Source organism: Anopheles coustani, chromosome 2, assembly GCF_943734705.1.
Source record: "Anopheles coustani chromosome 2, idAnoCousDA_361_x.2, whole genome shotgun sequence".
Classification (NCBI taxonomy): domain Eukaryota; kingdom Metazoa; phylum Arthropoda; class Insecta; order Diptera; family Culicidae; genus Anopheles; species Anopheles coustani.
Window position 1 is genome coordinate 23484704 of NC_071289.1, and position 25353 is coordinate 23510056.

The 25353-nt window shown below is 43.5% G+C and overlaps 2 protein-coding genes across 2 annotated transcripts; one reads left to right on the forward strand and one right to left on the reverse strand.

Moving 5' to 3' along the window:
- Positions 1-5401: 5401 nt before the first annotated feature.
- Positions 5402-6295, reverse strand: LOC131264108 (transcription factor ATOH1-like). The gene has a single exon (XM_058266396.1). The coding sequence runs from the start codon at positions 6293-6295 to the stop codon at positions 5402-5404; it is 894 nt and encodes a 297-aa protein (XP_058122379.1).
- Positions 6296-15604: 9309 nt separating this feature from the next.
- LOC131263502 (meiosis regulator and mRNA stability factor 1) lies at positions 15605-22684 on the forward strand. Its single transcript, XM_058265707.1, has 11 exons — positions 15605-16182; positions 16305-16506; positions 16583-17269; positions 17342-18017; positions 18201-18916; positions 18983-19423; positions 19655-19808; positions 20013-20123; positions 20212-21122; positions 21214-21297; positions 21362-22684. The coding sequence occupies exons 2-11, from the start codon at positions 16354-16356 to the stop codon at positions 21473-21475; spliced, it is 4047 nt and encodes a 1348-aa protein (XP_058121690.1). The 5' UTR covers positions 15605-16182; positions 16305-16353; the 3' UTR covers positions 21476-22684.
- The last annotated feature ends 2669 nt before the right edge of the window (positions 22685-25353 follow it).

Consider the following 25353-nt stretch of genomic DNA (forward strand, 5'->3'; position numbering starts at 1 on the left):
GTTAACACTTTTGACTTTTTTCTAATGGCATTTTAATTTCATTTTATTTGGCATGAGATGATGATGTTACTTTTACATGATGTTTACAAAATGCAACGGAAGAAAGAAAATTAAGAATGAGGGATTCTTCGGCTAGGAATTGATCAAAAGGTAAGTATTCTTTCGACTAATGGACTAGGACTAATGCGTTTTCGGCTGTCAAATAAACTGACTGTTGAATGCGGAAATATTCCAGAAAGAAGATAAGATTTCTTCGTTTCTTGATTGATTGATATTTTTAACATAAGTAAGCGTACAAAGAATAAAAAACTATTTAAAAATGATCATGCTTTCATAAATCATTCATTTTAAAAATTCCTCAGCCAACATGATACGTACGCAGCCAAACGTGCACTGACTTTTGCATACATCTAGGCTGCGTACTAGGATGTTATTTAAAAGACATTTGTTTAAATGCCATTATCTGTTGACTTCTGGCCTTTTTGGATTTAAAATATTAAATAGAGACACATACAAGTTGGCAACATTAGATAAGTTGCAAAAATACCTTTAAATGTTCTTAGTTTAATAATGGAACAAATGCATCAAATATTTTCCTATCCATCTTGAGCTCCAACTTGAACTGCAATCGCTTTACCGAAAACGACATCACGAAGATCATCATAGCATGTCCGTCGCAATTTATTAGATTACACTGCTGACAGTTGTGAGATACATAACACAAATTTTCTAACAGACAAATTCCATTTCAACTAGATCATGATCGGAATTGATTCGATTCTCTTCAACGTCTGAATGATTTCTATTACGTCTGTACCATTCCATCGTAGATAGTGACATCCTCATCGCACCAAACTCATGATGGATGGTGTTCAAGTTTGCCTGTTTACATTCCTCTTGAGTTACGTTCCACGTGCAATTGATGTCGATTGTTCCTGGCGGTTTTTGGCGCTTTCCATGAAAGACAAATAAAATGTTTGAACGACAACCTATTTAGAAGCAACGCTACAAACAGCAATTAGTTGGATGAATTATTTGAACGTTTTATTCATCGTGGTATCCTCTACGTGGTATGTGGTACCTTCTACGATTAAATGTTTATATCTTAGTTATTTTTTCATTTTTCTTATTCTTATCCGAACTTATTGTTAGAATTTGTTAAAGTAAATATTCTTCTTTTTAATTCAAGGCATTACTAAGCTTTCCTCTGGGTAATGTTTAGCAATAAATTAGTTTAATAAAACACCATATATACCATTACACGCTGAAAAATTAAAAATGAATGGTGAAGTTACGAAAAAAAGCAATGTTCCAAATACAATGGTATAAAAATTAACCATCAATAAATGGTCTATTTTAATTGCGATGGCTTTATAAAATTATTCCTTCCTTCGTACATATGGTTCGGACATCTGCCTGACGGTGGAAACCGCAACAAAAGTTTTCCGTTTTCTTCCAGGAATAAACCCGCATTTAATGCACGGTAAGTCATACAACCGCCAGGACGACATCGATCGATGCGATCGTGGGAAGGAAGAATTATCAGTTCCGGAAATGGCAGCAAGTTGCCGCAGATTGCAGGTCGATCTAATTGCAATTGCCGGCAAAATGTTCAGAAAACATGTTCCCTACGTTTCCACAGCGTGCGATGATTGAGGTTTTTTAATACCGGAATCACAATGTGTTTCTCTAAGGAATTGCATAACACAGTGCATTGCCCCTCGTTCGTTGGCTTTGAAACGCCACAAAATTGGTCGGTATTGTTGTTCGATGCAGAGTAAAAGCGCTTTTGTTCATATAAAATATGGTAGCAAAAAAGATATTGGCATACCGATATGCGGTTGCAGGATAATTTGCCTTCTAGCTACACAATAGACGATGTAACGACACAAAAGAGAAGAGCTGGAAACAGCGGCGCAAATTAAGTGCAATTAGGGCCATGCTTTGCACATCCCTTCGGACTTAGTTTCGCTGCATCCTTCTAAACTGATGCTTCGCTGGCGGGTAATCATTTTTGGTGGGAACCTAATGCTGGGTTGTGCCGTACCGCTTTGTTTTGTTTATCGCCGATGCAGAGTTCAGCGACCTTTCCAAAAAAAACTTTACATTTTTGATCTTTTTGTTAGTCTCATTGTATCGGAAAGGTGTTTTAAATATTCAGGAAAAATAATTTCACGAAATTGACCATCACCCATAATTGAAAATGTGATCGTGCGATATTTGAAACATTCGGGAAAAATTTAACTCATGTTTTCACTGGTTTCTACCGAAACTTTCATTTGATAACCCTTCGTCAATGGATGATTCTTTCGATATTTAACCAACAAATTGCTAAATGATATCATCATACACCCAACAGAACAAAAAAGGAGTACTAATCTGTACTGCGGTGAAACATATTCCTTTCCTAAAGAATCTGCGGCACGGGAATGCTAAAAATAAGCAACTCTAAACGACAAATGGGAGTGTACCAAACTTGTCACTTGACGGCTGACGGAACGGTTTAAACTTTATATCCAATTATGGGCGCGCGTGGATAAACAAGACATTCGAACGGGGCGGTTCGGTGTCTATACAATGGATGCCTGCTTCACCTATCGAACAACGCCACCCGGCGGAAATTGAATTGTTTTCCACTGGATGCGGTCGCGTTGGATGTGTGTTTGTTTTTTGTGGGAGCATTGGGGTGTGATTTTTCCTGTTTAGTTTGCGCTGCTTTGCATCGCTCGCTCGGCTTTCGGGCTTCTGTTTTGCATCGAGCAGCAGCAGGCGTGGGTTTCGAAACATGTCGTCCGGTATGCTTCAGCGTGGTGTAACGCATGTAACACCCGCGCACGTGAGACCGCAGCCGCCGATGTGCTGGATGTATTTGCATGAGATATTGCACAATCACAAGCTATCGACGCACAAATCACGACCCGAGGGGGAGGGGGAGATGGACGCGTGGGAACACGAACGGCACCTTGGCAACGGGCCCCGAACAGGGAAGCACCAGATGGAATGAAGAGCAACGCAAACAAATCGCCAGTGACTGCGTGACGAAGCCGGCGGCGGAAAGTCGATGTCCTGAATGATGTTTCCTCTGTGTACGATAAGGAATCGATGCGAGAGGATGCGAAAAGAAAACCTCTCTTCCGAACGCAGATGTGTTTGGCCGCGAGTAGTCCGCTTGTTTGTGGAGGCGAAGTCAGTGAAAGCTGAACGGGAAATATTGACTCGATTTACATCGCAGCACGTTGCCGGTGCTTGAGAGTTCGCGAGGAATCCACTGGAACTGCGGAGCATAGGAAGCTCGCCATGGCCACAACTTCCATTCGGATTGTGGCGCAAAGGTATCGTAAGATAAATTGTACGCTTGCCGTGCGTCAATTGTAGCGGTTCCATGCCTATTGCTCATTGTACGTTACTGAAGGTGTTTTCCCACAGAGATTTTCCTGCCAAGTGTTGCAAACGGAATTAAATTTACCTGGAACGTTTGTTACGAATAAAGAAGTTTGTAGCTCTTGTATAATAATGACATTATAATATGATGGCAATAAATAGTCTAATTGTTAATTTAAGTAATATTATCCCTAACAATAGATTAAATGTATGAATAAAAATACATATACGTGAAAGATTCTAACAACATGAATTTAGTAGCAGCTCTTATGGGCCTAAAGAATTAACCAAAAACTGGAACTGGATTCTTCAAAGAATTAACCAAAAACTAGAACTGGATTGATAAAGTTGTTGCTGTCCTAAACAAAATTTAGTTGCCTAATACTTTGAGAAACAAAATAGGTACTTCTGTTGAAGTGGTTTATCCCACTACTGGTTGAAGAAATAGAAGTGTACATCATTTTCTCTAAGTTCTTTAATTTTGCTCTCATGAAAAACACTCGCGACGAAGTTTTCCAACCAATTGAATGTTTCCAAACCCAAACACTGGTAACAATTGTTCAGTTGTGAATTCTTTCCGAAAGTATTCACGAAAACTTATCGGATTCCTCGGACCGGTGACTACAGGGAAATGATCTCACCGAGTGCAGAAACCGACCCACCGGCTACTCTACAAACTCGTGCGGTAAAGTTCAAACAACCCTTCGGTACGCCGAAGTGTTATTGGAAATTCTTCAAATTTCCACCGACGTCGTGCCGGCGCGTGACGCTGCAGTTCGCGTGGAAAAGAGCATCACGGTACGTACTACGAAGCACCGTGGAACAACAAGGCAACGGCAGCCAATCTCACTTCCGCAACCAGACACACTTCCGAAAAATTCCATTCCCATGGGGAATTCCCTTTGCGGGGGTCGCCACCATCCCCGGTCGCCAGAGATACCCCGCGGGAGGAATCCCCGAAAACATAAACTAACGTCCACAGCAAGTCAGAACCGATGTGGTACGGGCTCGGAAGCAATATCCGGGGAGCCGGAAGTGTAGCGCCGTTGGGTTTGATCGACTCCCAGGACCGAGTCCGAGCGTTCCGAAGGGTGTGAGATTTGTTGCTTATCGCGTCCGGAAGCGGTACGATCGAGCTTGGCTGACGAATGGGAACATCGCCCCGTGAACGGAAGTGGGAACGGTTTTTCAATTACAGCTAGTGTATTGATCTTTGGTGGGCCCGGGGTTGATCTATATTTGCCATCTTTCGGACACGGTGCCGTGAAACAGCGAAATGATAAATGTGCTGCTTGCGCACACTAACGGTATGAGTCCCAATTTGTGAAAGGTTTTCGATCAATAATGTGACAAATATCTATAAAATGGATCATTCATGTGGTTGAAGCTTTTGATAGCATATACCCAAATTCTTGTAACTTTCTTGTTTAGCCGTGTAAATGTGTTGTTAAATATGTATAGAAATAGTCAATAATGGTCTTTATGAGTGCTAATTTCCGTTTTAATTTTTCTCAAGGAGGTTAGAAATGTAAGCAAAATATTCAACAGAATTTTTTAAATTAGATTTTTATTCTGAGCAATACCATATGGATTTAAAACAATCTATGGTTTATCGTTACTATAATATTAATATTGCAAAAAAAAAAGATTTTGGTGTTTCAAAAAAAATTATAAACTTGGTAAACTTGTTATCATCATGCTGTTTATGAAACATTGCGAACGCTTAGGGTTTTATAGTCCACGTCTTTATTTATTGCTAGGATCTTTACAAGTATCGTTAAAATTCACTATGTTGGGCACTTAGAGTTCGTTTCATCTTACTGACTATTTTGCGGTTCACTTTGGAGAAACGGTAGAAGAAATTAAAAATACACAAACACTTACGACTAGCTTATTCCTCGAATCATGCGGTCGCAATCAGTTTGATAAGACCGTAGTCACGGTGTCACGACAGAAGAATCTTTTCACTCACGCTTTATCACTGTTCAATTTGTCTGTTTTCTTTCCTCGGGCGAAGAGCTCAAACGTAGGCTAGATCGAGGAATCGTCCATCCAGTGAGTCGTCGCCGTCTCGCAGGAGCAACAGCTGACCGCAGGACGAACCGTCGGTCGCCGTCGTATGGCCGTTGCTGCTGTTGGTGCTGGTGTTGTTGTTGGTGTCGTTGGAGCCGCCCGACGGTGACTCGGTGAGGCTGTCGAACAGGCTGTAGGTGGTAGCGTCGGCGCCCCGTTCCAGCAGGTCACTTAGCGCACTGATGTACGTCTGCGCCATCTGCAGCGTCTCGAACTTGGACAGCCGATGGTCGGGACCGAGCGAGGGCACGATTTCACGCAACCGGTCGAACGCCACGTTGAGGCTGTTCATCCGTTTCCGTTCGCGCGCGTTCGCCGCTAGGCGGCGCTTTTTCAACACAGTCGGGCTGGGCGGGGTGGTGGAGCCGTTGGTGGAGGTGTTGCACACACTTGACTCCCTTTTGCGCCCCTTGTGCAGGGACGACGAGGATCGGCGCGATTTCGCCATCATCCTCCGATTGGTGGACGTTCCATTGGCGGATTCGGACTCTCGCACGATCGTCGGAGTTGACTGAGTCGCCTTTTGCGGACCAGATGTCACCGGATCCGGTGGAGTAGTTGCGTGATACAGCGCTAGACTGGTTTCGGTGGACTCGAGCGGTACGAACGATTCCGTCCCATCGAACAGGACATCCGGGTATCCAAGTGTGTGGTAGCTGTGGTTAAGCTCCGGACCGGAAAAGGAAGGGCTCGTGCCCGCGGACGAGGCGGTGTAGCTGCTCCGGCAGAGGGAAGTGTCGGGCGTTGGGTAGTGAGAACCGTACCCGACACCACCCATCGGTACTCCCATCGGTGCGTACGAACTCAGCCGATCGATGCCCATCATGGTGAACTGCTCCATTGCACGTCGCGCCGCCGGTTCGCGATCTTCTTCCGGATTTCTCAAGCTTCACTGTCCCAACTCGCAACACTCCACTCCGCAGAAGGCTTCTGTTTATTTGATCTGCACCGATCGAGCGTCCTGCGCGTACTGCGACGGTATGTTGACCTATCGTGCGCCGTTTGCTCCTGTTTCGCTCCTTTCTCTCTCCCCTGAAGCCAAGGATCGTCGGGATCGTTGGTGGACCCTTCCTTCCGCTAGTGGAGGGCATTTCCCGATCCTGAACATCGCTCGCGGGTAACTGCCTCAACCCCTAGCACACAACCCTGCTCGTGTACGAACAAGCAACCCCCGAAAAGGGGCGCAACGATACACCGTTGCCCTCGCACGTGCCCTCACTCGAGGGGGAACAAAGCCGATGGCTTGAAAGAGGGACGAAAAGGTCAATAAAAAAATTAATGCTGCTCCAATTGGTTCAAGTTCAAAGACTCCCGCAGCGAAGTAGCGAAACACTTCGAACGCTACGAAAGGAGCTTCTTTCTTAGGTTCCACTTGAACGGCGTAACGGGGTGCTAAATCTGAATACTAGAACTTTAAATAACGGCAATCCAGATGGTAGATATTTGTTTACTTTTATTTGACCACAGCCGTGCATTTGTTATTTCGTTCTGTTGCATCTTTTGTATATTGTGTGTAATTTTGATATGGCTTTATATGGACAAGTGAGCAAAATAAACAACTCAGTCCGTTTGGACATTATTCGAAACAATCTTTAAAATTATTTAATCGTTATAAACTATAATAAGTACAAATTCAAAATAAATTTCATGTCGTAATTCATAACAAATATTTAGAATGAAATTTGGAAGTAAAATATAAAATAAATAGCAAAAAAATGTTAAAACCAAAACTTGGTATGATTGGTTTGCATGATTTCTGCAAATCACTACAGCCAATGAAAGTGAAGAAATATGGAAGATTATAAGCAACAACTATCTGTACTTATTAATTTTTTTTCTTAGTCTGAATAGTTTATGAAACTTTGAATGAATCTTTTTATCAACATAAAAGTCTAATCTGTGTTATTTAATCCACTTTTTCTTCATTTGTTTAATTTGTTTTAGTTTTAGTTTAGTTTAGTTTAGTATAGATTCTCGATCTTCACAATACGTTTCAACGTGAGTTCAAAAGTCCCAGGCACAAATATTTATTCTGAGAAAAGTATGTCCTGGACGTCTCATAGAAGAACATTTCAATTCACAAACAAACTTTAGAAGTCTGATAAGTTAAAAAAAACCCTGCCATCAATGAACCAAAGCACTAATTCTTGTCTCTATTTTGCCAACATTTCCACAGTCGGTCATCGTTTCAATGAGAAATGATAACGCGTCACTGGCAGTCAGAAGTGAAGGACGACTCAAGACAAGACACCAACAGAAATGTTTGATAGATGTTCGCACTACGTTTACCGTCACTTCAGGACAACCGTTCCTTTTCCTTCCTCATAAGAAGTAAAGACAACATTTGGAGGGGAAACGCGCTTCGGTGGAATCATTTTCTGTTTTCTGAGGCGAATCAAATGGACAAGTTTCCTTTAGAGTAGTAGAGAACAGCTGGAGGCAAAGCAAACAAAGGACAAATGTTTAATCCGGGCGTTGGTGGTGATTTCCGATAGGTCGGTTGTTGACATCGAGTTAACATGAAGTAGGAACGGCTTCGCTGGGCGGCGTGTTTGCACCCTGAGGATGCTGAAAATTTTTAACTCAAGTGGAAAATCTATGATGCGTAGTACAGGGAAGAAATACCAATGTTTATTGTATTTTAAAACTATCTTTTGATAATGCTCGTGGTTTCTTAAGTCCTTAAGTTTGCAATACTTTAAGTATGTTAAGTATGTAATATTTATTTAAAGTTTAAAATGGCTAAGAAAAATATTTACGCATGGTAATGTTATAATAAAATGTGTAAAAGAACAGATTATTCACTCAAATAAAAATTGACCAGCTCTTTCTCGTGGACCTTAAACAACCAAACTTAATATATTATATTACAGCGAAAAAACTCTATCGCACTTTCCCATGGCATCGCTAAACTGAATCATTCATTTTGATTGGGATCTCCTTGATGCTGATGAAAATATTATCATGCCATGACAGGACGAATGGTACTTATTTATGTTTCCTTCCGTGATTTATCCAAGTCATACTGGACTTAATCATTGCTTTGCTAATTTAATGCATTCCGAGGTAGTACAAGGAAACGACCTGCGTAGTGGCGAGTTTTGATGATAAAAGGATAGGACGAAAGTGTGTGCATTGGGAGGCAAAAATTGTTGCATTAAACACTTCCTCGTACGAGCGGGTCCGGTAGCTCATACATAATAAATTCATAATAATATTAATGAACCTCCACCTCGAAGGAATCAACGAACGATTCGTCCAACAAACGAACCAGCGTTAGAGGGCTCTTTTCACCTTTTTTTCCTGTTCTCCGTCGCTTCTCTTCAACGCTTCCAATCACTCAAAACGATCAAAGAAAAACACGGAATCCCTAAGACTCGCAAGGAGCAACGTGAAAGCGAGTACGGAAGTGTTTCGCCCCGGCAAACAACGGAACGGATCCAAGTGCACGAGATCTTTCACGCGTCTTTCGTCCTCTTTACCGAAGCTTTTTTGCGTCCGAGTGCCTTTTCTTCTGTCCACGTCCGCGTGGTCAACCAAGCGCTTCCGGGTTGGTAAGGACTCCTTGGTGAGGGTCAAGGAAGCACCACAAAACTTCGCGCCTTGCTCGTAGGAATTCCTTCGGAACCGAAACATCTGTCGTCGTTACTTTCTGTTGTGTTTTTATTTTCTTTTGCTTTCCCAATGCACCCCTGGCAAGGGGGTTAGTTTTCTTACAATTTGTATCGCGGGAGTAAGAAAAGAAAAACGAGCCGAATGTAGCACGCGCTTGGGGTGAAAAGAGTGTAGAAAGTTTTCAAATCGTTGGGCCCGTGCGCCACGTGCCGGAGTGTGCCGTTGGGGGTCGTAGGTGTTAACGTGGAACCTGCGGAGACCGAGGGTCAGAAAAACGAAAGAGAAAAGGCGAAGCTTTTCCCTGCCAGGATTGCCGGTTCAATTGATCGTGCGATCGAATAAATTTGCACTGACCGGCAAGGATCTGGCTTGTCGTTTTCGCTCTCAGTTAACGAGTTAATGGAGAAGTTTTCTCTTTGTGTTCGGTTCAGATGTTTCTTACAAAGTTATTTATTTGTTTTGTTGCGTTTTCCCGGCCCTTATATCTTTATAAAAAGTTATCGTTGATGTCATGAAATAAAAGAACGTTTTAAATAGCCGGTTCACGTCACAAATATACAAACGGGGGTTAAAACATAAACAACGTTTGATAAAGGTAATAATTATTGTAGACTTGGTAGAATTTATAATATCCCCTTTTTGGTAGTCACCAAACCTTTTGTACAAAAGAGCGAATTTCGTTTGTGATTCTTGATGCTCGGAGTAAGAATAACTCACACAGTTGCTTTTTTTCATTCTTTCAAACTGATAAACTTATAAACTTAGAACGTAAGAATTGTTTCTAACAACACCTCAAATGTCATGTGAATATTGAAAAACAATATTATTTCAGTGTATTTCTTCTATAATACCGTTGTCCTTTAGACTGTCCAGTTGAAAAGTTATATTTTTGTTACTTTTCTTACTTATTTTTTCTTAAATTTGAAACATTTCTCGGTTCCATTGGTATTTCTTTGACTTTGCACAACTAATTTGATTGAAATGTTATTGAATTAAAATTAAATTAACGTTCTTTTACTTTTATTCTGAATCGTGTGCCATTTTTTTAAAAGGATTTTCGATTATTCAGTTGACCTTTTTGGCTAGAAATCCTCCACCAAAAAGGGATACCCTCGGTAAGAGAATAAAATGGATAATGCTCTACAGGGCCTATCGCATTTCATTCCGTGTGCTCAGTGTCCCATTAAAAGCTGATTGATCAACAATGACTGGCGGATTTCCCACTCAGCCCATCGACGGTATGGTTAATCCACGCACTGAACCTGCTTACCGCTCCCATTGAAGTGGCGGTTCGCAGGAGGATCGCTCGAACAAGAGCACAAAAAAGGGTGCCAACTTTCATCCCCTTGACTGTTTCACTGTTGACATTCCCCGTCGATGGACGCGTCCCGCGACCGATCGATTTCGACCAGAGGCCAAGGATTAACCATGTTATTACGAGTGTTATTGGCTTGTTTACATTCGCCACGGTGATTCGAGTGGCATCGCTGGCGTGAGGATGCGCAGGAAAGGCTTCGACTCGGGATTGGTTAACTGACTGACGGAATTCGTGCTTCCATCGCCATCTGTGAGCACAAGTTCCTGGTCCTGGCGCATCGACGTGCTGGATCATAAATTTTCAATTTTTATGACAGCAAATTCAATTATCGACGACAGTTTTACAATCAATCAATACCTGCTTGGGAGGAGGATCGCCAGCCCTGGTGCTGGTCATCATCCGGGTTGTTTTCGGATCGCAGTTTGATGACAGGTAATGAACCGTATCAAACAGCCGGTTCGGAAGCACCGAACCCTGTTTTAATAGGGTGCCCGAATGGACCGCTTCTCGAGCTTTCTCCCTTGCGAACGCGTGCCATGGCACTCGAAACAGGGGGAAAACGGCCAGTAAACTTACCTTACCGTTAGTGAACCCTATGATTTTTGGGATTCCCTGACCTGACTTTTCCGCACAACAACTGGCAGCACCCTGCCACGATCACGCGCTCGAGTGTTTGAAAGTCGGCAAACCAAGCGTTGACCAACTGTTGTCCATATATATCCCTGCGCATCACGACCCGACTGGAGGAGCATCCTCGTCGTCCCTAGGTCGTAATTAAAGCACTTTTATTCCTTCGTCCTTTTGCGCCCTCGATGGATGTGGCCCTCGACTGCACTCCTACTCTCGGATGGCATTTCGTTCCGCTCCAGTGATGAGGATATGCGATGCCGCATACTGCACCATCAACCATAACGATCGCGATCGGCTCGAGCGGGATGCACCCTCGAACGGGGAGGATCCTTTTTTCCCCGTTCGCCGCGTTGGATTGTCGTTAGTCGGGCACGAGGGACGATCTTACTTTTATTCAATGCTTCTAAGGCTCGAAGGTAAGCCCCCGGAAAGCGGACGAATTAGTTCAAGGCGAATGTGAAGTCCAAATGGGGCTTCAATTAAGAAAAATGTCTAAAGACGCCAGCTGCGACTGTGTCTTACCCGGTGTGCAATATTTGGACAGTTGAATATTCATAGCTGCAGTGGAGTGTTCAGACAAGGTCCAGTAAACTTTCCCGGTAAATGTACAATATGATTCTTCACTGGTATTTCAACGGTTTATGGAACAGACATATTTTGAAAACAATCGATATTTACTTTGGGATGTATTAGGGTGTTGAATAAAGTTAGATGCACAATTTGTATTTTACGCAAATAGGAAATCATGCAGCAAAAATTTTAAAACAATTTTTCCAATTTTGTTGGAATTGTTTAAAACATAAGTATTTAATTCTGACTGAATACATCAACGCCTTTATTTTGCATTATGAATTAATGTCAGTATATTGTGCATAGACTCTGTACTAGTTTAGAAGTAATGTAGACATAGATCGGTAAAACCACATTCTCCAACACGCAAGAGAAATGGTAAATAAGAAATGTTTCAATTTGATGTCTGAGTAAAGGAAATCCGTAAAGAAGAAATATCCGGTTTACCACAGACTTTGTAGCTCAACAGCAATATATGAAGGAGTCAAATCCGATCAAATGTATGCACTTCGACAGCAAGACAATGTAAATTCGATTCCCGTTCGATTGTATCGGTCGTCGGCCGCTGCTTCCAAGTTTACCATAAACGATCAATTTAAACAAAAATCAAACTCGTTGTCACTGTCAAGTGCGATTTTTCGGGGAAAAGTGAAAATTAAATGTGATAAACCATCAACCATCTGCCCACACGCGATTTCGCCGTATATCCCGGGACGCGTCCTTTTGGGGGCTGCCGATGTTGGTTCGAACCGAAATTCATGAATAATTGAACTTGTAACATTCGCCACGATTACACGCGAAGGACGGCGGGTGTGATTGAATCAGCGAGAATATTCAACCCGTCGAAGCGTAACCTTCAATGTTACAATGTTCAATGTTGAGCATCTTTAAAGGAATGGGAATGTTGTACATTTGCCTAATCCTACTTGAACGAAACGCAACAGCGGTTCGATTGGGAATGGAATCTGGAAAGCGGATAAGTAAAGGAAAATGTGCCCCTGTACAAATAAATAGTTGATGAGCACTTCGTAACTGTAAATTTTCAGAATTATGTGAGTTTTCTTATAATTATCATACTTCTGAAATGGAAACTATACCACAGGAAAATAAAGAAACTAAAATGTTGAGGAATAAAAAATTATCCAATATTTACAAAAAGATATACACCGTTTTGCTATCGAGATTTGAACTTAAATAAGATAAAAATTGAACTACAAACGTTCGAGACAAATACATGGAACGAAACTTTGTTTTATTGCCGACCGAAGCAGTAAATTAACCAGATCGAATTGCACGATAAACAAGGGGCTGCCCGTTTTATCCTTTCAAATCGTGAGGACACGGTGCAACGGGGTCAAGTCACCGGCCGGGAACGACGCTTGATCCGCTGCCCGATCGCACTTCTCCACCCCATCCGGTTTTGGAACCATCCGTCTGGAACGGAAGGGGGAATTGAGGATCCAGCTCGAGCCAACCCCTCCAGGAGGAAGCCTTCCTCGTACGCTCGCGTGCCACCGTTCGGTTAGGGTCAGTTTGGCACGTGTGTTTACCGACTGATCAACGGAGTAGAAAAACACGTAGTGGAGTCCACAACTGAATGGAAGTAAATTACGGTATTCGAAAGCAAGAAATGTATACATTTCTATACACATGTACAGAAGTGGCAAAAAGGACGCGTAGATTTTTCTTCATTCCAAGATTTCCTGGATTATAAAGAAAATGTATATAAACACACAAATATTGATGTTTAACTGAGTTTGATCGTTTGGTATTGTTTAAATTATACACGCTCTTAGCTACTGTCCTTTTTCGAATACTACTAAAAAAGTATACATGAAAAAACTTTCTTCACGAGATTTTTATCTTTTTATCAGTTTCATATCTAATATTGTATGTATATACAGGAGGTTCTTTACAGTAAGAAGAGACATATTAATTAAAAACTGAAACTAAACATTTAAAAACTAAAAATTTTAAACAGAAAAGTTTGACAATTTTCATATCATATATTTTCATGTAATCTTTGAAGCACCAAATATGCCTTTAAAATTACTATAAATCCTTCCAACAAAAATTTCTAAGCACTGAGTATTTTTTGTTATTCAAAACGACAAACTTGATGTGAGAAAACAAAATCACTGGTCAATTATTTGGATAAATATTAAAATTGCCGGTTGTAAAACATCACCAGAGCGCGGAATCGAATGTGTTGATTTGCTTGTCATAATCATATGATTACGCAGCCTCCCGCCGGGTGGGCAGCCATTAGGGAAGAGAAGTTCAAATTATCGAACAATCAAAATCAACTTCGCCGGAGGTGGCGGCTGGTATTGTTTCTTTACTTTTCCTTTCCTCCGTGTTGCCTTCGCCCCGTTTCAACACGCAATGCTCAGCCGGCGGAATGCGGTTGCATGGGAAACAAATATTGGAAGATGAACCCCGGGAATGACAGCCTTCCGAACAACGTCTTCATCTGCTTTACGTATGTATTGTCGGCTTCACCGCCGACGCCGCCATCGACGATTAAGATCTTACTGAGCTTGGCCAATAGATTTTGATTAATTCACACCCGGTGCATGGTGGGACGGGTGTACGGAGGGAACCAGGGAACCGACGGACACTGGGCCACAACAAAGCAAACCGCGAACCGTGCGCACCAACACACCCGAGATGGGAGCAAATCAATAGATAAACGAAACCGATAAGCCGACCGGTCGAAAAACCGTAAGTCACCGCAAAGGGTTCCGAATTGAACGTCCAACCTGGCCACCGATGGTGATTGGGCAAGATGGGAGGAGGCGCGCGGGGCATTCCGACGATTCCGATCTTGCGCCGGCGGTCGATTTCTCACGTCGCCCTCCCGGAAGGAACGGGTTGCGCTTTTCATCGGCATCAATCAATCCGCTCTGAGGAGGCCCATTGAGGGGAGTACCGGCGGCTTTGGCACAGCCTTCGCACCGGAGATCAAAGGCGCACGGTGCGTCTTATGTGGCGTTAAATTGTTGATAGTTTCGCCAGATTATCGCTCCTAATGAACCGGTGAACAATTGGAAACATGATACCCGCTGGACCCGCCGTCCGAGCACCATTTCTGGGCTCCGGTGGAACGTGGAACGGCTTCGAACTTTTCGTGATGTTGACCATGCGATACCTCGCTTCCTTTCCTTGATCGAGTCCAAACGGAGATTATTCAAGGAAAAGTTGTAGTTAAACAATGCACCGACTTGCCATCGGACGAGAGCCACGCAGGGAGGAAGTTGTGATGGCTTCATTGAGGTGGGCTTGTCACGTTTGGGAAACTCATCTTGACCTTCGCTGGACAACGGCACGTTGTCAATCATACGGGCACGCGCTCTAAATTGGGGTTATTCAATTGGGGCCATTAACTGTAAAAAATCACTCTTTTCTACTGCTTGCCTTAGGTTTAAGATGGCACATTTGTATTGTATACCTCTAAATTCTTCACCATGAAACGAAATGTGCATCCATTCGGCTTTTACTTTTTCACAATGTTTTATATTCTTTCTGACAAACATAAAAAACGATTTACATTCAATCTTTTTGTTTAATATTTTATGATAATTGGTGAGATCAGTGAAACGTGTTAATTTCTACATGAGTATATGTTTTTCTTTTTTAAATTTGTTCGATATCCTTTACCAAATGCTTTCGTAACTTTTTCTTACAAATTGCAAGTCCCTCGATTAGTTATTACAGTGTCTCTGCATATTTACAGTTGGATGAATACGTTGACTAAGGTTTGTTTAAATAAACTAGCTCGAACCATTTCAGATAAATATTCAATGGTATTGCATTTCTACGTTTTGGATGATTATTTCGATGAATTTTCGGTGTACTAAAATGAACTGATAAAGATCGTCGTTCGTGTGAGATGATAACAGATCAAGAGAACCGTACCACATCAAACGCTTGAATACATGCACTCTCTTTCAGAGTTCCATTCCGTACGGAGACAGATCATCCGAAGGACATCGTCGAATCATTGCTTCGCCGGCAGTCACGGGAGCAACCGCGTGGAACTGTTCAGTAGTTGAACTATTTTAAGACCTACATTTTAACTATTTTGCTTATTTATTCCTACATATTCCGTATCGCACCGTTTTTCGCTGATCGGCGTATGTGTGTGTGTCTGTGACTGTGTGATAGCCGTCGTGAAGGATCCTTCGTCCAAATTGACGATTCAGTGTCGTGTAGTGCCAATCCTTGCAGGGATACTAGTTGCAGGGCTTCATTTTAATCGAAAAGGCATTTTCAACCAATTACTCATTACTCTAAGCGTAGTATTTAAAATAAACCAGCCAATTGCAGTTCAGTTGGCTTTTTAACTGGTCTAAGTGCGTGTTTGATATCAATCAGATAAAAATAAGCCTTTTTATCCCCGGTCCCGAGCCCCGCAACACGGAGACCATTGTTCGACGTCGACAGTAACCTAGAGTAACCTTTCCGTAGTACGAAATAAGCGTTTCGTAGCGTAGTTGCTTAGATACGGATCACCGTTGCCCGAACGATCGATCGCGTTGACGCGCAGCTGCCGTTGTTCCGAGCAGCTTCCTTTCCAAGCTTCTCTTGCGCTGGTAGGTGCCGCCATCGGGTGATGGGTTAATTCAAAATGGTGCTCCCGCCGACGGGTTCTTCGTTGCCATGACACCCTAGTTTGGTACACTCTGATAGAACATCCTCCATTTTTCAGTGCCAGCCCCCTTTAGCGTCCACTAGGCCCCAAACGATTCTGTAGCTGAAGGACCATGAACAACAGCATCAGCAGCAGCTTCTACGACATGCGATCCTTTCCGGAGTTTGTGACGAACTTGGCCGCGGAAAGCACCAAGATGTACAACACCAGACAGTCGTACACTGGACAGGGAGGTTATAATATGAAGTTTTATAACTACTATCAGGTAAACCACTGGTACCCAAGAGTAGGAAATAAAACTAATATTTTATTTTCTCGTATTGGGTTGTTTGGGACCGCAGCAAACGACGCCGTATGTGTCGCAAATGTATGGCAACTGCTACCCGAAGCAGCGCTACATGCCGTATCCCAACCGCAACAATGGCGGCGTCGGCGTTGGTCCTAGCAACGGCAGCGCTAGTACTTCCAATCATCAAAGCACCCATTGCCCGCTGCAGCAACAACAGCAGCAGCAGCAGCATTTACAACCATCCAGCGCAAACACGAGCAGCTACTGTCAGCAGGCTACGAACAAGTCGTTGAACTCTTCGCTTAACAGTAGCAACTATTCCGATTCCGGTCGAAACTCGACGTTCTACAGCAGCAACAACAGTGGCTGCAGCAGCCCACACCACAGCAGCTACTCCACTGACAGTGCGGGCACGGCGAGCACCGGTGCACTTGGGGGAATCGCGAACATCAGCGGAACGGCCGGTTCCGGATCCAGTTCGAGTGCTTCGGTGTCACCAAACATGCCAGCACCGGCCAGTCAGTCACAGGGTCCGACGCAGTCCCAGCCAGGAACGGCTGGATCGGCTGAGCCCGAGCAGAAGGAGATGGTGGTGCTGCAGATCAGCAATCTCGATGCATCCATCGATGAGCACAAGATGCATCAGTTTCTGCTGTGCCAGCTGAAACCGATCACACCGGTTATATCCCTGACCATCGAGAGTCCTTCGCTGGCGAAGGTAAAGGTACCATCGGCACAGGTGAGTTTCAAACACACCCAGTTTGGTCATGTTTGGTTTATCGATATATTTTTTCCCTTTCGTTTCACTTAGTGCGCAAAACAAGTTGTGGCCAATCTGCATCGCAAGAAAGTGGGCCACAAGCGCATGGTCGTCTCGTACATCAAGGATCCATCGTCGGCTGAATCGTCCGCACTGCGCTGCCAGGTGGCAGGGTTGCTAAAGGACGTTCCCTTCTACAGCCTGCCGATTAACCGGTTCCGGGAGCTTTTTCAGTCGCGCTTCAAGTCCTCCATAAGCGTGCTGGATCTGTATCGCATGCAGGACGTCTGTACAATCACGCTCGATAAAAATGACGAGAAGTACATCGCACTCCAGCCGGACCTAATTGATACGCTCAAGAACAGTTCATTGGTCGAGACGTCTCAGCACAGCGTCCCATACTGTATGTATCACTTTCAGCAGGAAAAGGAAAAGGGTTGGGCGGAGCAGGAAATAGAACCACTGCCAAGCGTGATGATGAGCATTAATCAGCTTCAGTCGCTAGTCTATTCGCTGTTGAAATCGCACAAGAATGACATCCCGGTCGCGAGCGTGCTGTACTGCATCGAGCACGAGCTTCAAATAAAAATAATCCCAAATGATAATGGGGTGCCACTGGAGCATCTGCTGTGCTGCATTCGGGGTGTGCAGATTGCGAATAACAGTTATGGCATAAAAGTCCTATCGTGGATGGACCACGAGCAGAATTCCACTAAGGATAACGATGGTAAGAGGAAAAAGAATGTGCTTAGGCGTTCGAGATGGATAAATATATTTTGAACCAAAGTGTATGTTGTTTTAAATCGCCAAAACAAATTTTTCTTGACAGTTTAAATTCAATTATTGAAATATAAATGTTATATGCTTTACTAAAATGTAATTCATTTATTTATTTTTCTGTCGTTTACAGATGCTTGGGCAGTTAACCTTCGATACATGCCCAAGAGCCCCTCGAACGAATTCCTACAGCAAATCTCGCGTGAAGTCGTCGAGCTGATCAAGATGTCGCCCAAGTCGACGATGAAGTTCACCCGTTTCATTCCGGCGTACCACAATCACTTTGGCAAGCAGTGCCGAGTTGCCGACTATGGCTACACCAGGCTGATCGAGCTGTTCGAGGCGCTAGCGCCGGTCGTTCAGGTGATGGGCGACGGTGAGAATCGTCATATCACCCTGACGCATCGTACCCAGATTCGTCGTTTCACGAACGACCTGCTGAAGATCCTGCGCAGCCGGGCAAACAAGTCGATCCTGCTGTCCCAGCTGCCGATGGTGTTCTCCCAGGCACAGAATCGGCTATTCGACGTGACGGACTATGGCGTTTGCGACATCTTCGACATTGTCGATGGGCTCGTGTACAGCAACTCCATCACGACGAAGGTGTACAACGAGAACGACGTACTGATCTCGATCGTAAAGCGCAAGCAGACCACGCTCGAGCTGGAAAAGACGTGCACGTTCGCCGGCGAAGTGGTGGAGCTGTTCCGCAAGTCACCACAGTTTTCGATTCTGTTCAAGAAGTTTGTCCGCTCGTACCACTACCACTTCGGGTATCAGTGTCGGTTGAGCGATTACGGGTTGCTGAAGCTTGCTGATCTGCTGGAGGCTATAACTGGAATCGTTGAGGTACGTTCGCAGGTCCGTCAAGTGCATATGTGCTATATTTAATCCACTCAAAATATACCTTTCCAGACAGAGCAAAGTAACGACGAGGATCGCAAGATCTATCTCAACTACCAAGTCGCATTGCGCATCTTCGCCGAGCAAGTGCAGGAGATTATCAAGCACTGCACGGGCAGCCCGAAGACGATCATGCGGCTAAGTGAGATCCTGAATTTCCACAAGAACAAGTTCGGCTATCAACTGCAACCGAGCTGTTTCGGCTGCAGCAACATGTATGACGCCATTAAGGCACTACCGTTCACGGAGGTGCTTGAATCCAACGGCGAGTACATGGTGGTTTCGCACCTAGAAGATCCAATTTTCCGCATGCAGACGTACGCGGCCTGTGCTATCCTGATCGAGTCGCAAAAGGACCATCTAAGCGTGGTAGAGCTGGTGCGTGCATACGAGCTACGTTTCAAGGACTTTCTGACTGAGACACATATTTTCAACATGAAGCACGCATTACTGGTAGGTTACGGGTAAAATCCCTCATTCCTGCGCCACGCGCGATATTTCCTTCTGTCTGCAACCGTTTTCTTAAATTAACATTCGTTGAGCAGCATACTGTCGGGAGCTCTCAGGCCGCTTCGGACGTCAACTTATTTTCGATCGACGCATCGTTTAGTGCATCGATTAATGCATTTTATGTCACAACTTATCACGCACTCGGACATTTGCTTTTGTTTGCGTCTTTTGCAGATGGAGATGGATAAGGGTTTACAGACGGTGACATTGACGCCGTTGATGAAGTTTGTCGTGCGCATGGTGCAAGTGGTCAAACATCGCACGCCGATCAACGTGCACGACCTGAAGCTGGCTTTGAACGTGTCGGTGGGAACGTGCTTCGAATTTGGTAAGTTGATCATACGGAAAGCACTGCATATCGTACCGTTTGAGAGCGGAGTTTTGTTGGCTTCAAAATCAAGCGTGTCATAAATTAGAAGCTTTTGTGCATGGGAATGCTTTGGGTACCGTAATCTGCAAATGCAATTCTTGATTACTATCTTGATCCTTTGTTCACTTTTTACCTTCTATGTATAACAAACAAAAATTCCAGGTTTTCCAAGCGTATCCTCCGTGCTTAACTACTTTGCGGATGTTTTCGTATCAACCAACTCGTCTTTCATTCACGAACGAAGTGACATCGAACTGAACCGTGACTGCATTTGTAAGTTTTATGTTACTGAATCACCTTCATTCACGGGGTGTGACTCTATTGGTTTATGAGTTTTCCTGGTTTTTGGTTTTCGACACAGTACCGAAGGTATGTTTCACCAGTGAAGAACGTTCTTCGTTGGGTTGTTCAACGCTGGGATCTTCTAACGCTGCACCAATCGTCAAGTATTCTCCCCTGGACGCTTCACGCTGCCGTCCACCGACTGCTTTTGCCAGTTCTGGGCTGGCCGACAAAAAACCGACTGCACGTTCCTCGGGCAACTTGTGCCTTTCCCAGCAAGGACCAACACCAACGCACGGATTCAACCTTCCCTTTAAACAAATGCAGCCACAGCCCCTACAGCAGCCCCAGCAGCAACACCAACAGCAGCAACAGGTTCCTCTTCAGATGCAACGCCAAACCCATCCGGGTTTTCAACCGATGCTGCCACTTCAGCCATCGCAGCAGCTTAACCACCTTAGCCAACCTCCGATGAATCCGTACTTCCCCAACAACACTAATCGACCGCTTAACGCCTCCTATTCCAACGGATACGGGGGTAATGGCAATGTAAGTAACACCGCAGCGATGCTGGGAAACTCTTCTATGCTGTCCAGTCTACTCGGAGCAGCTCCGTCGATGGAAATGAGCAGCTCGATGGCGGAGTTTAATCGGGGCAAGGAGAACATCTATCCACCGGCGAACGGCTCGAGCGGAGCACAATCGAACTACAGATCGAAAATGGCCGCGGAACAAATGGCAAATGCATTCCAAACCCAGTGCACACTGCGATCTATCGGAACCGGAGACACACCGCAGCAGCCATCGATGCCGCCGCAGGCTCAAGGGCAAGAAACGGGTAGTCAGCAGATGTCCGGGAATCGGAGCGCCTTGTTGCAGTCCTGGAAGAGTACAAACAGTCTGATGAGCCACTCCAGCACAGCGGATCCGATACTGACCCTGCTGTCAAAGTACAGCGAGCCACCGAAGCCGGATACCCCACCAGGAATGGTAAGCTATTGAATTGCAAAACTTTTTTATTTGCGTTTCAAAATTCCTAGTTTGATACAAAAAACCATTACCCATATTCCACTTCCATCAGAATCTTCCATGCTGGCTGGATCCTACCTGGAACGACACAGAATCACTCATAGGTCGTTCGCTGTATTCCGATTCGGAAGTGACTGTAAGTTACACCGATAAATTACACCAAACAATCGTTCCCTAACGGTGTATCTAACTTTTCACAGCTCAACATTCCGATTCCTGAGTTGAAAACGTGCAGCAATCTACCTCCACTCGATACGCCGCATATTCTGCTGTCGGAGAAACTATCTTGTTTTACATTCGACCAAGATAAGTAAAAGGTAAGGAGGGCAACCAGTTGAACAGTTTTGTTCCCTCCACTGTATCGCATCAAAAGACTAGAAGTGCATATTACCGCGATCGGTCCTTAAAGCCATTTAATCAACTTGTAAGCTAAAGGAATAATCTCAAGTAAGGACATCGTTACCCGAATCGATCCGATGAGCGGATAGCCATAATACGGCTCATAAGGACACACCACGGAGAACGTAAACGAACTGCCTGTAGAAAAGCTCCCTATAGGCCCGGGGTGGTATTCTCCTAGCATCAGCCACAGTAAACATTCTTCCTGTGATGGAACAGTCTGTCACAACCCAAAAGGTACCTTTCACCCCTTCAAGGGTTCGATTTATGTTAGGTTTAAATTGATCATTGTTTCTGCTTAATAGTTAGCGTGAACAGATAATTCGGTAATATTTATCTAAAGCAGAAGGAAAAGGGAGAGCGAACACATCCACGACCACTGTAACGGGAGGAAATTGAAATACTATACGGTGCTCCCGAGAGCGGACGGCGTTTTTTCTAGACTCGAAAGCGAACCATTCCCTCGATCCCCGGACGCTTTTCTGGTTAAAAGCGAACCCGTTTTCCTGGAGAGTGCAGGGATGAACCTGTGAAGCCCCCGTCCGTCACAGTCCGTGTGTTCGTCCTCCCTCCCCTTGGCGATCATGTTGCCCAAAGGGCTAAGCGAGGGTGAAGGAGAACTTTTACATTTTACACCTAACTGGTTTACTTATTGTTAATAATTATTTATTTTCCGCGCGTACCGCTGTATCGTTCGTGGGTGACTTGTTTTCTCTCTATTTTAAAACGTCGTCTCGTATAGTTGCGTCTATCGTTGTTATCGAGTGTAAGTGTGCAATGTGCAGACCGCGCGTGGGGGCCCCCACATAAATCGCGGGCCGTTGTCCCGATAGGTAGAATGTGTGATTTTCAAACAAACCTGCTCTGCGTTAGGCATCACATAGTTGTACCCATTTCTATTCGTACTGTACTGATTGCATGCATGGTAGTAGTATTGTAGGTTTAGTATTACCGCCGCACTCGTGCACCATAAGAAAACAAGTTGTCCTTTCTAGCCTTAAGATACAAAATTATGATGCGAAGCAGATCACCTAACCCTAATTTAAAGGATTATTATATTGTTTAACGGAAAAATAAACCTTATGTAATTGTTAAGTTAAATAAATGCTGTATTTGAAGAAGTAGAGTATGATTTTAAATCGAACATGGAAATAATTTTATTGTGATGGTGAATAGGCTAAAGAGACATTGAATTTTTTTCAAGATGCAAGGATGCTTGGTTATGAAACATGTATTGGAAAAAGTTAAAATTGATGCGAAACACTATTTTTAAAAGTTTCTATAATGTTATGTTTTGAATTTATTCAAGTTACGAGAAAAAAATATTTCGTTTGAAGCGCTCTTTATTGAAGTTCATATATTTTTTACTAATGAGTTAAGCTTGTATATTGCGTTATTCTTGTGAAGACAACCTCGTGAACTGACGTAGACCATAAATTATCTGCTACACCTTCACAGTGCAAGAAAGGTCCTAAAGTTTCTGATCACAAAAAAACCGAACGTGTCGTCCCCGAAATTGAGTTGAAGCTTGAGATGTCGATATCCGATTGAACTTCTCAATTCGTAGCACGCGCAATCCGCTGGGCGCGGAATTCGTTCCCCCCGGGGAGGTCGGGACGTTGTTCTGATGTGGAAAGTGTATCTTCCCTTCTAGTCAGAAAGCCAAAAACCGTGCACCCTCCAACGGGGATTTGCCATTCGCAGCGGCAAAAGACAATGCGAAGGGACACGCAGGAAATCAAAATTAAATGGGCTCCTGGTCGTCCGCTCGGGGTACGGCTCCTCAGACGCCCAACGGAACCACGAATTCTTTCGCGCCCTAGAAGGACCGCCGAGCAGTGGCCCGAGCGTTGGGTGAGACTGTCCCGTGGGTTAATTAAAAATCAAAATTATTTAAATTGCGGACTTATGAGTTATTAATTTCATTCCTTTTCCGTGTTTGGTGCGCATCCTTCGGGACCATTACCGTTTTGCTGGTGGACGACCGGGACGACAAAGAACGCGGCGTTTGGTTTTCTGTTTCGCCTTTCCCCTTTTCAATCCTTTCTTCTGCCCGTTCCGTGTTGTTTGTCTTGTCCGTTGGTCTGTTAATCGACTTGCATCGAACGATCTCGCATCAGGCCTGGGAAGCTCGACGTTATGGTCACGATCGAGCCGAATGTTTTCGGACATTTTTTGATTTGTTCACTCAAAGACGTCTTCGGGCTCGCTATGACTGCACCCATGCGTCTTTTATGCACCTTTCGATGGCACGTTATCATAAAACTTTGTGGCTTGTTTTTTCGACCAATTTCGGACCCTCCGTCGACGGGAAATCATCATTGGCACGCACGACGCAGGTAGGACGCGTTACCGTTTGCCGTTATGAATTTATTAACTTCCTTCGTACCGGGCATACGTTGTTCTTTTCGTTGGAATCTCCATCTCTAATGCAAACGAGTGAATGGTTGATAAAAAATCACTCCAAGAAGTATTGTGCATTATGGTTTTTTCCCTTCAATTACTAAGCATAATATAAAAATTGTATACAAGATTTATGTCAAAAAAACTTTCGAACTTATTGCACTTTTCAATACTTTCGACCATGCATTCATGCGTATATGCAAACCGTGATAATTCTTTTCAATTGCATTCAAATTTAACATGTTCACACCAACATTTTAATCTCAACAAACGTATTAAAGTATATTTAGACCTACTTAAACTATTATGAAAATTAATTTTCTTAGCCGCAAACACTTTAGACTGTTGGTAAGGGTTTGCATACAAATCCTTAACAAATATTGGTTTGGAATGTATAATAAAATAAGACTTTTTTTAATACAAAATAAAAGCAAACTGAACAGTTTGTTAAATTTATCAGCCTTACTAATTTTTATTTCATTAATTAATGTTAGGAGTTTTTTTAATAAGACCAAATGGTTCCAATGAATCTTCAAATTCTGTTCAAATAACAATTTAACTATTTGACTTGAATACAGTTATTATGGATGTATTTGAGATTGGACGTATGAGGTCACATAAAATAAATTTTGAAAAATAAAAATAAATACTCTAAAATATTTGCTCAAATACCGTCCCGATAATAAATTTAATTTTCATAAGCATTTTAAATGAAAAACTTATAATGTGTTGGACAAATCTTCAACACATTAGATATAATTTAACTTTGAATGTAATTCCAAGTGCTGCTTCACATTTGTTTTTTTTTAGAAAATACCACAGGATCATTTTTATTCATTTTGTAATCCTTCCTTTGCAAACATCGATTAGTGAACCATATTCAATGATAAATGCGTCCCCAACTCACTGTGAACGTCAGTGCAAGTGTGCATTCGGTTAGTTGCAATGCAAAGTGAAAGAGTAAAGAAAATCCTGCCCCGGCTGTTCAAGCGGTATGCCGTCCATGCGTCAATATTTGTTCGATTTAAAAGAGTTTCCAACACGGATAACGCAATTTCCTTCCACCGGCAAATGCTTCATCCGTTCCAATCTGGCTGATTAGTATGCATTCGCATGAAGTATGTTTCCAGGAATAAAAGATTTTAATTGACGCATTTTATTACTTTCTGGGAAAAAACAGATTTGTATGGGAAAACGACAAATGTCGATTAAAAACAGTGCACAGCATTACATACCTGATTTCTTGGGAATCAATAAACAAATTGGTCGTTGTCGGGAGCGAGGAAGTCGTGTCTCATATCGCACCAGCGCACTTTCTATCAACCCAACATGTTGTACCCAGAAGATCGAAGCATAACTAATTTAAACATGCTCTGCATACACCTGCGGG

Bases quoted from the DNA above. Each gene is read 5' to 3' on its own strand.
- LOC131264108 (XM_058266396.1), bottom strand. From the start codon at position 6,295: ATGGAGCAGTTCACCATGATGGGCATCGATCGGCTGAGTTCGTACGCA.
- LOC131263502 (XM_058265707.1), top strand. From the start codon at position 16,354: ATGAACAACAGCATCAGCAGCAGCTTCTACGACATGCGATCCTTTCCG. The intron at 17,270-17,341 runs GTGAGTTTCAAA...CGTTTCACTTAG, and splicing joins TAAAGGTACCATCGGCACAG to TGCGCAAAACAAGTTGTGGC. The intron at 19,424-19,654 runs GTAGGTTACGGG...CGTCTTTTGCAG, and splicing joins ACATGAAGCACGCATTACTG to ATGGAGATGGATAAGGGTTT.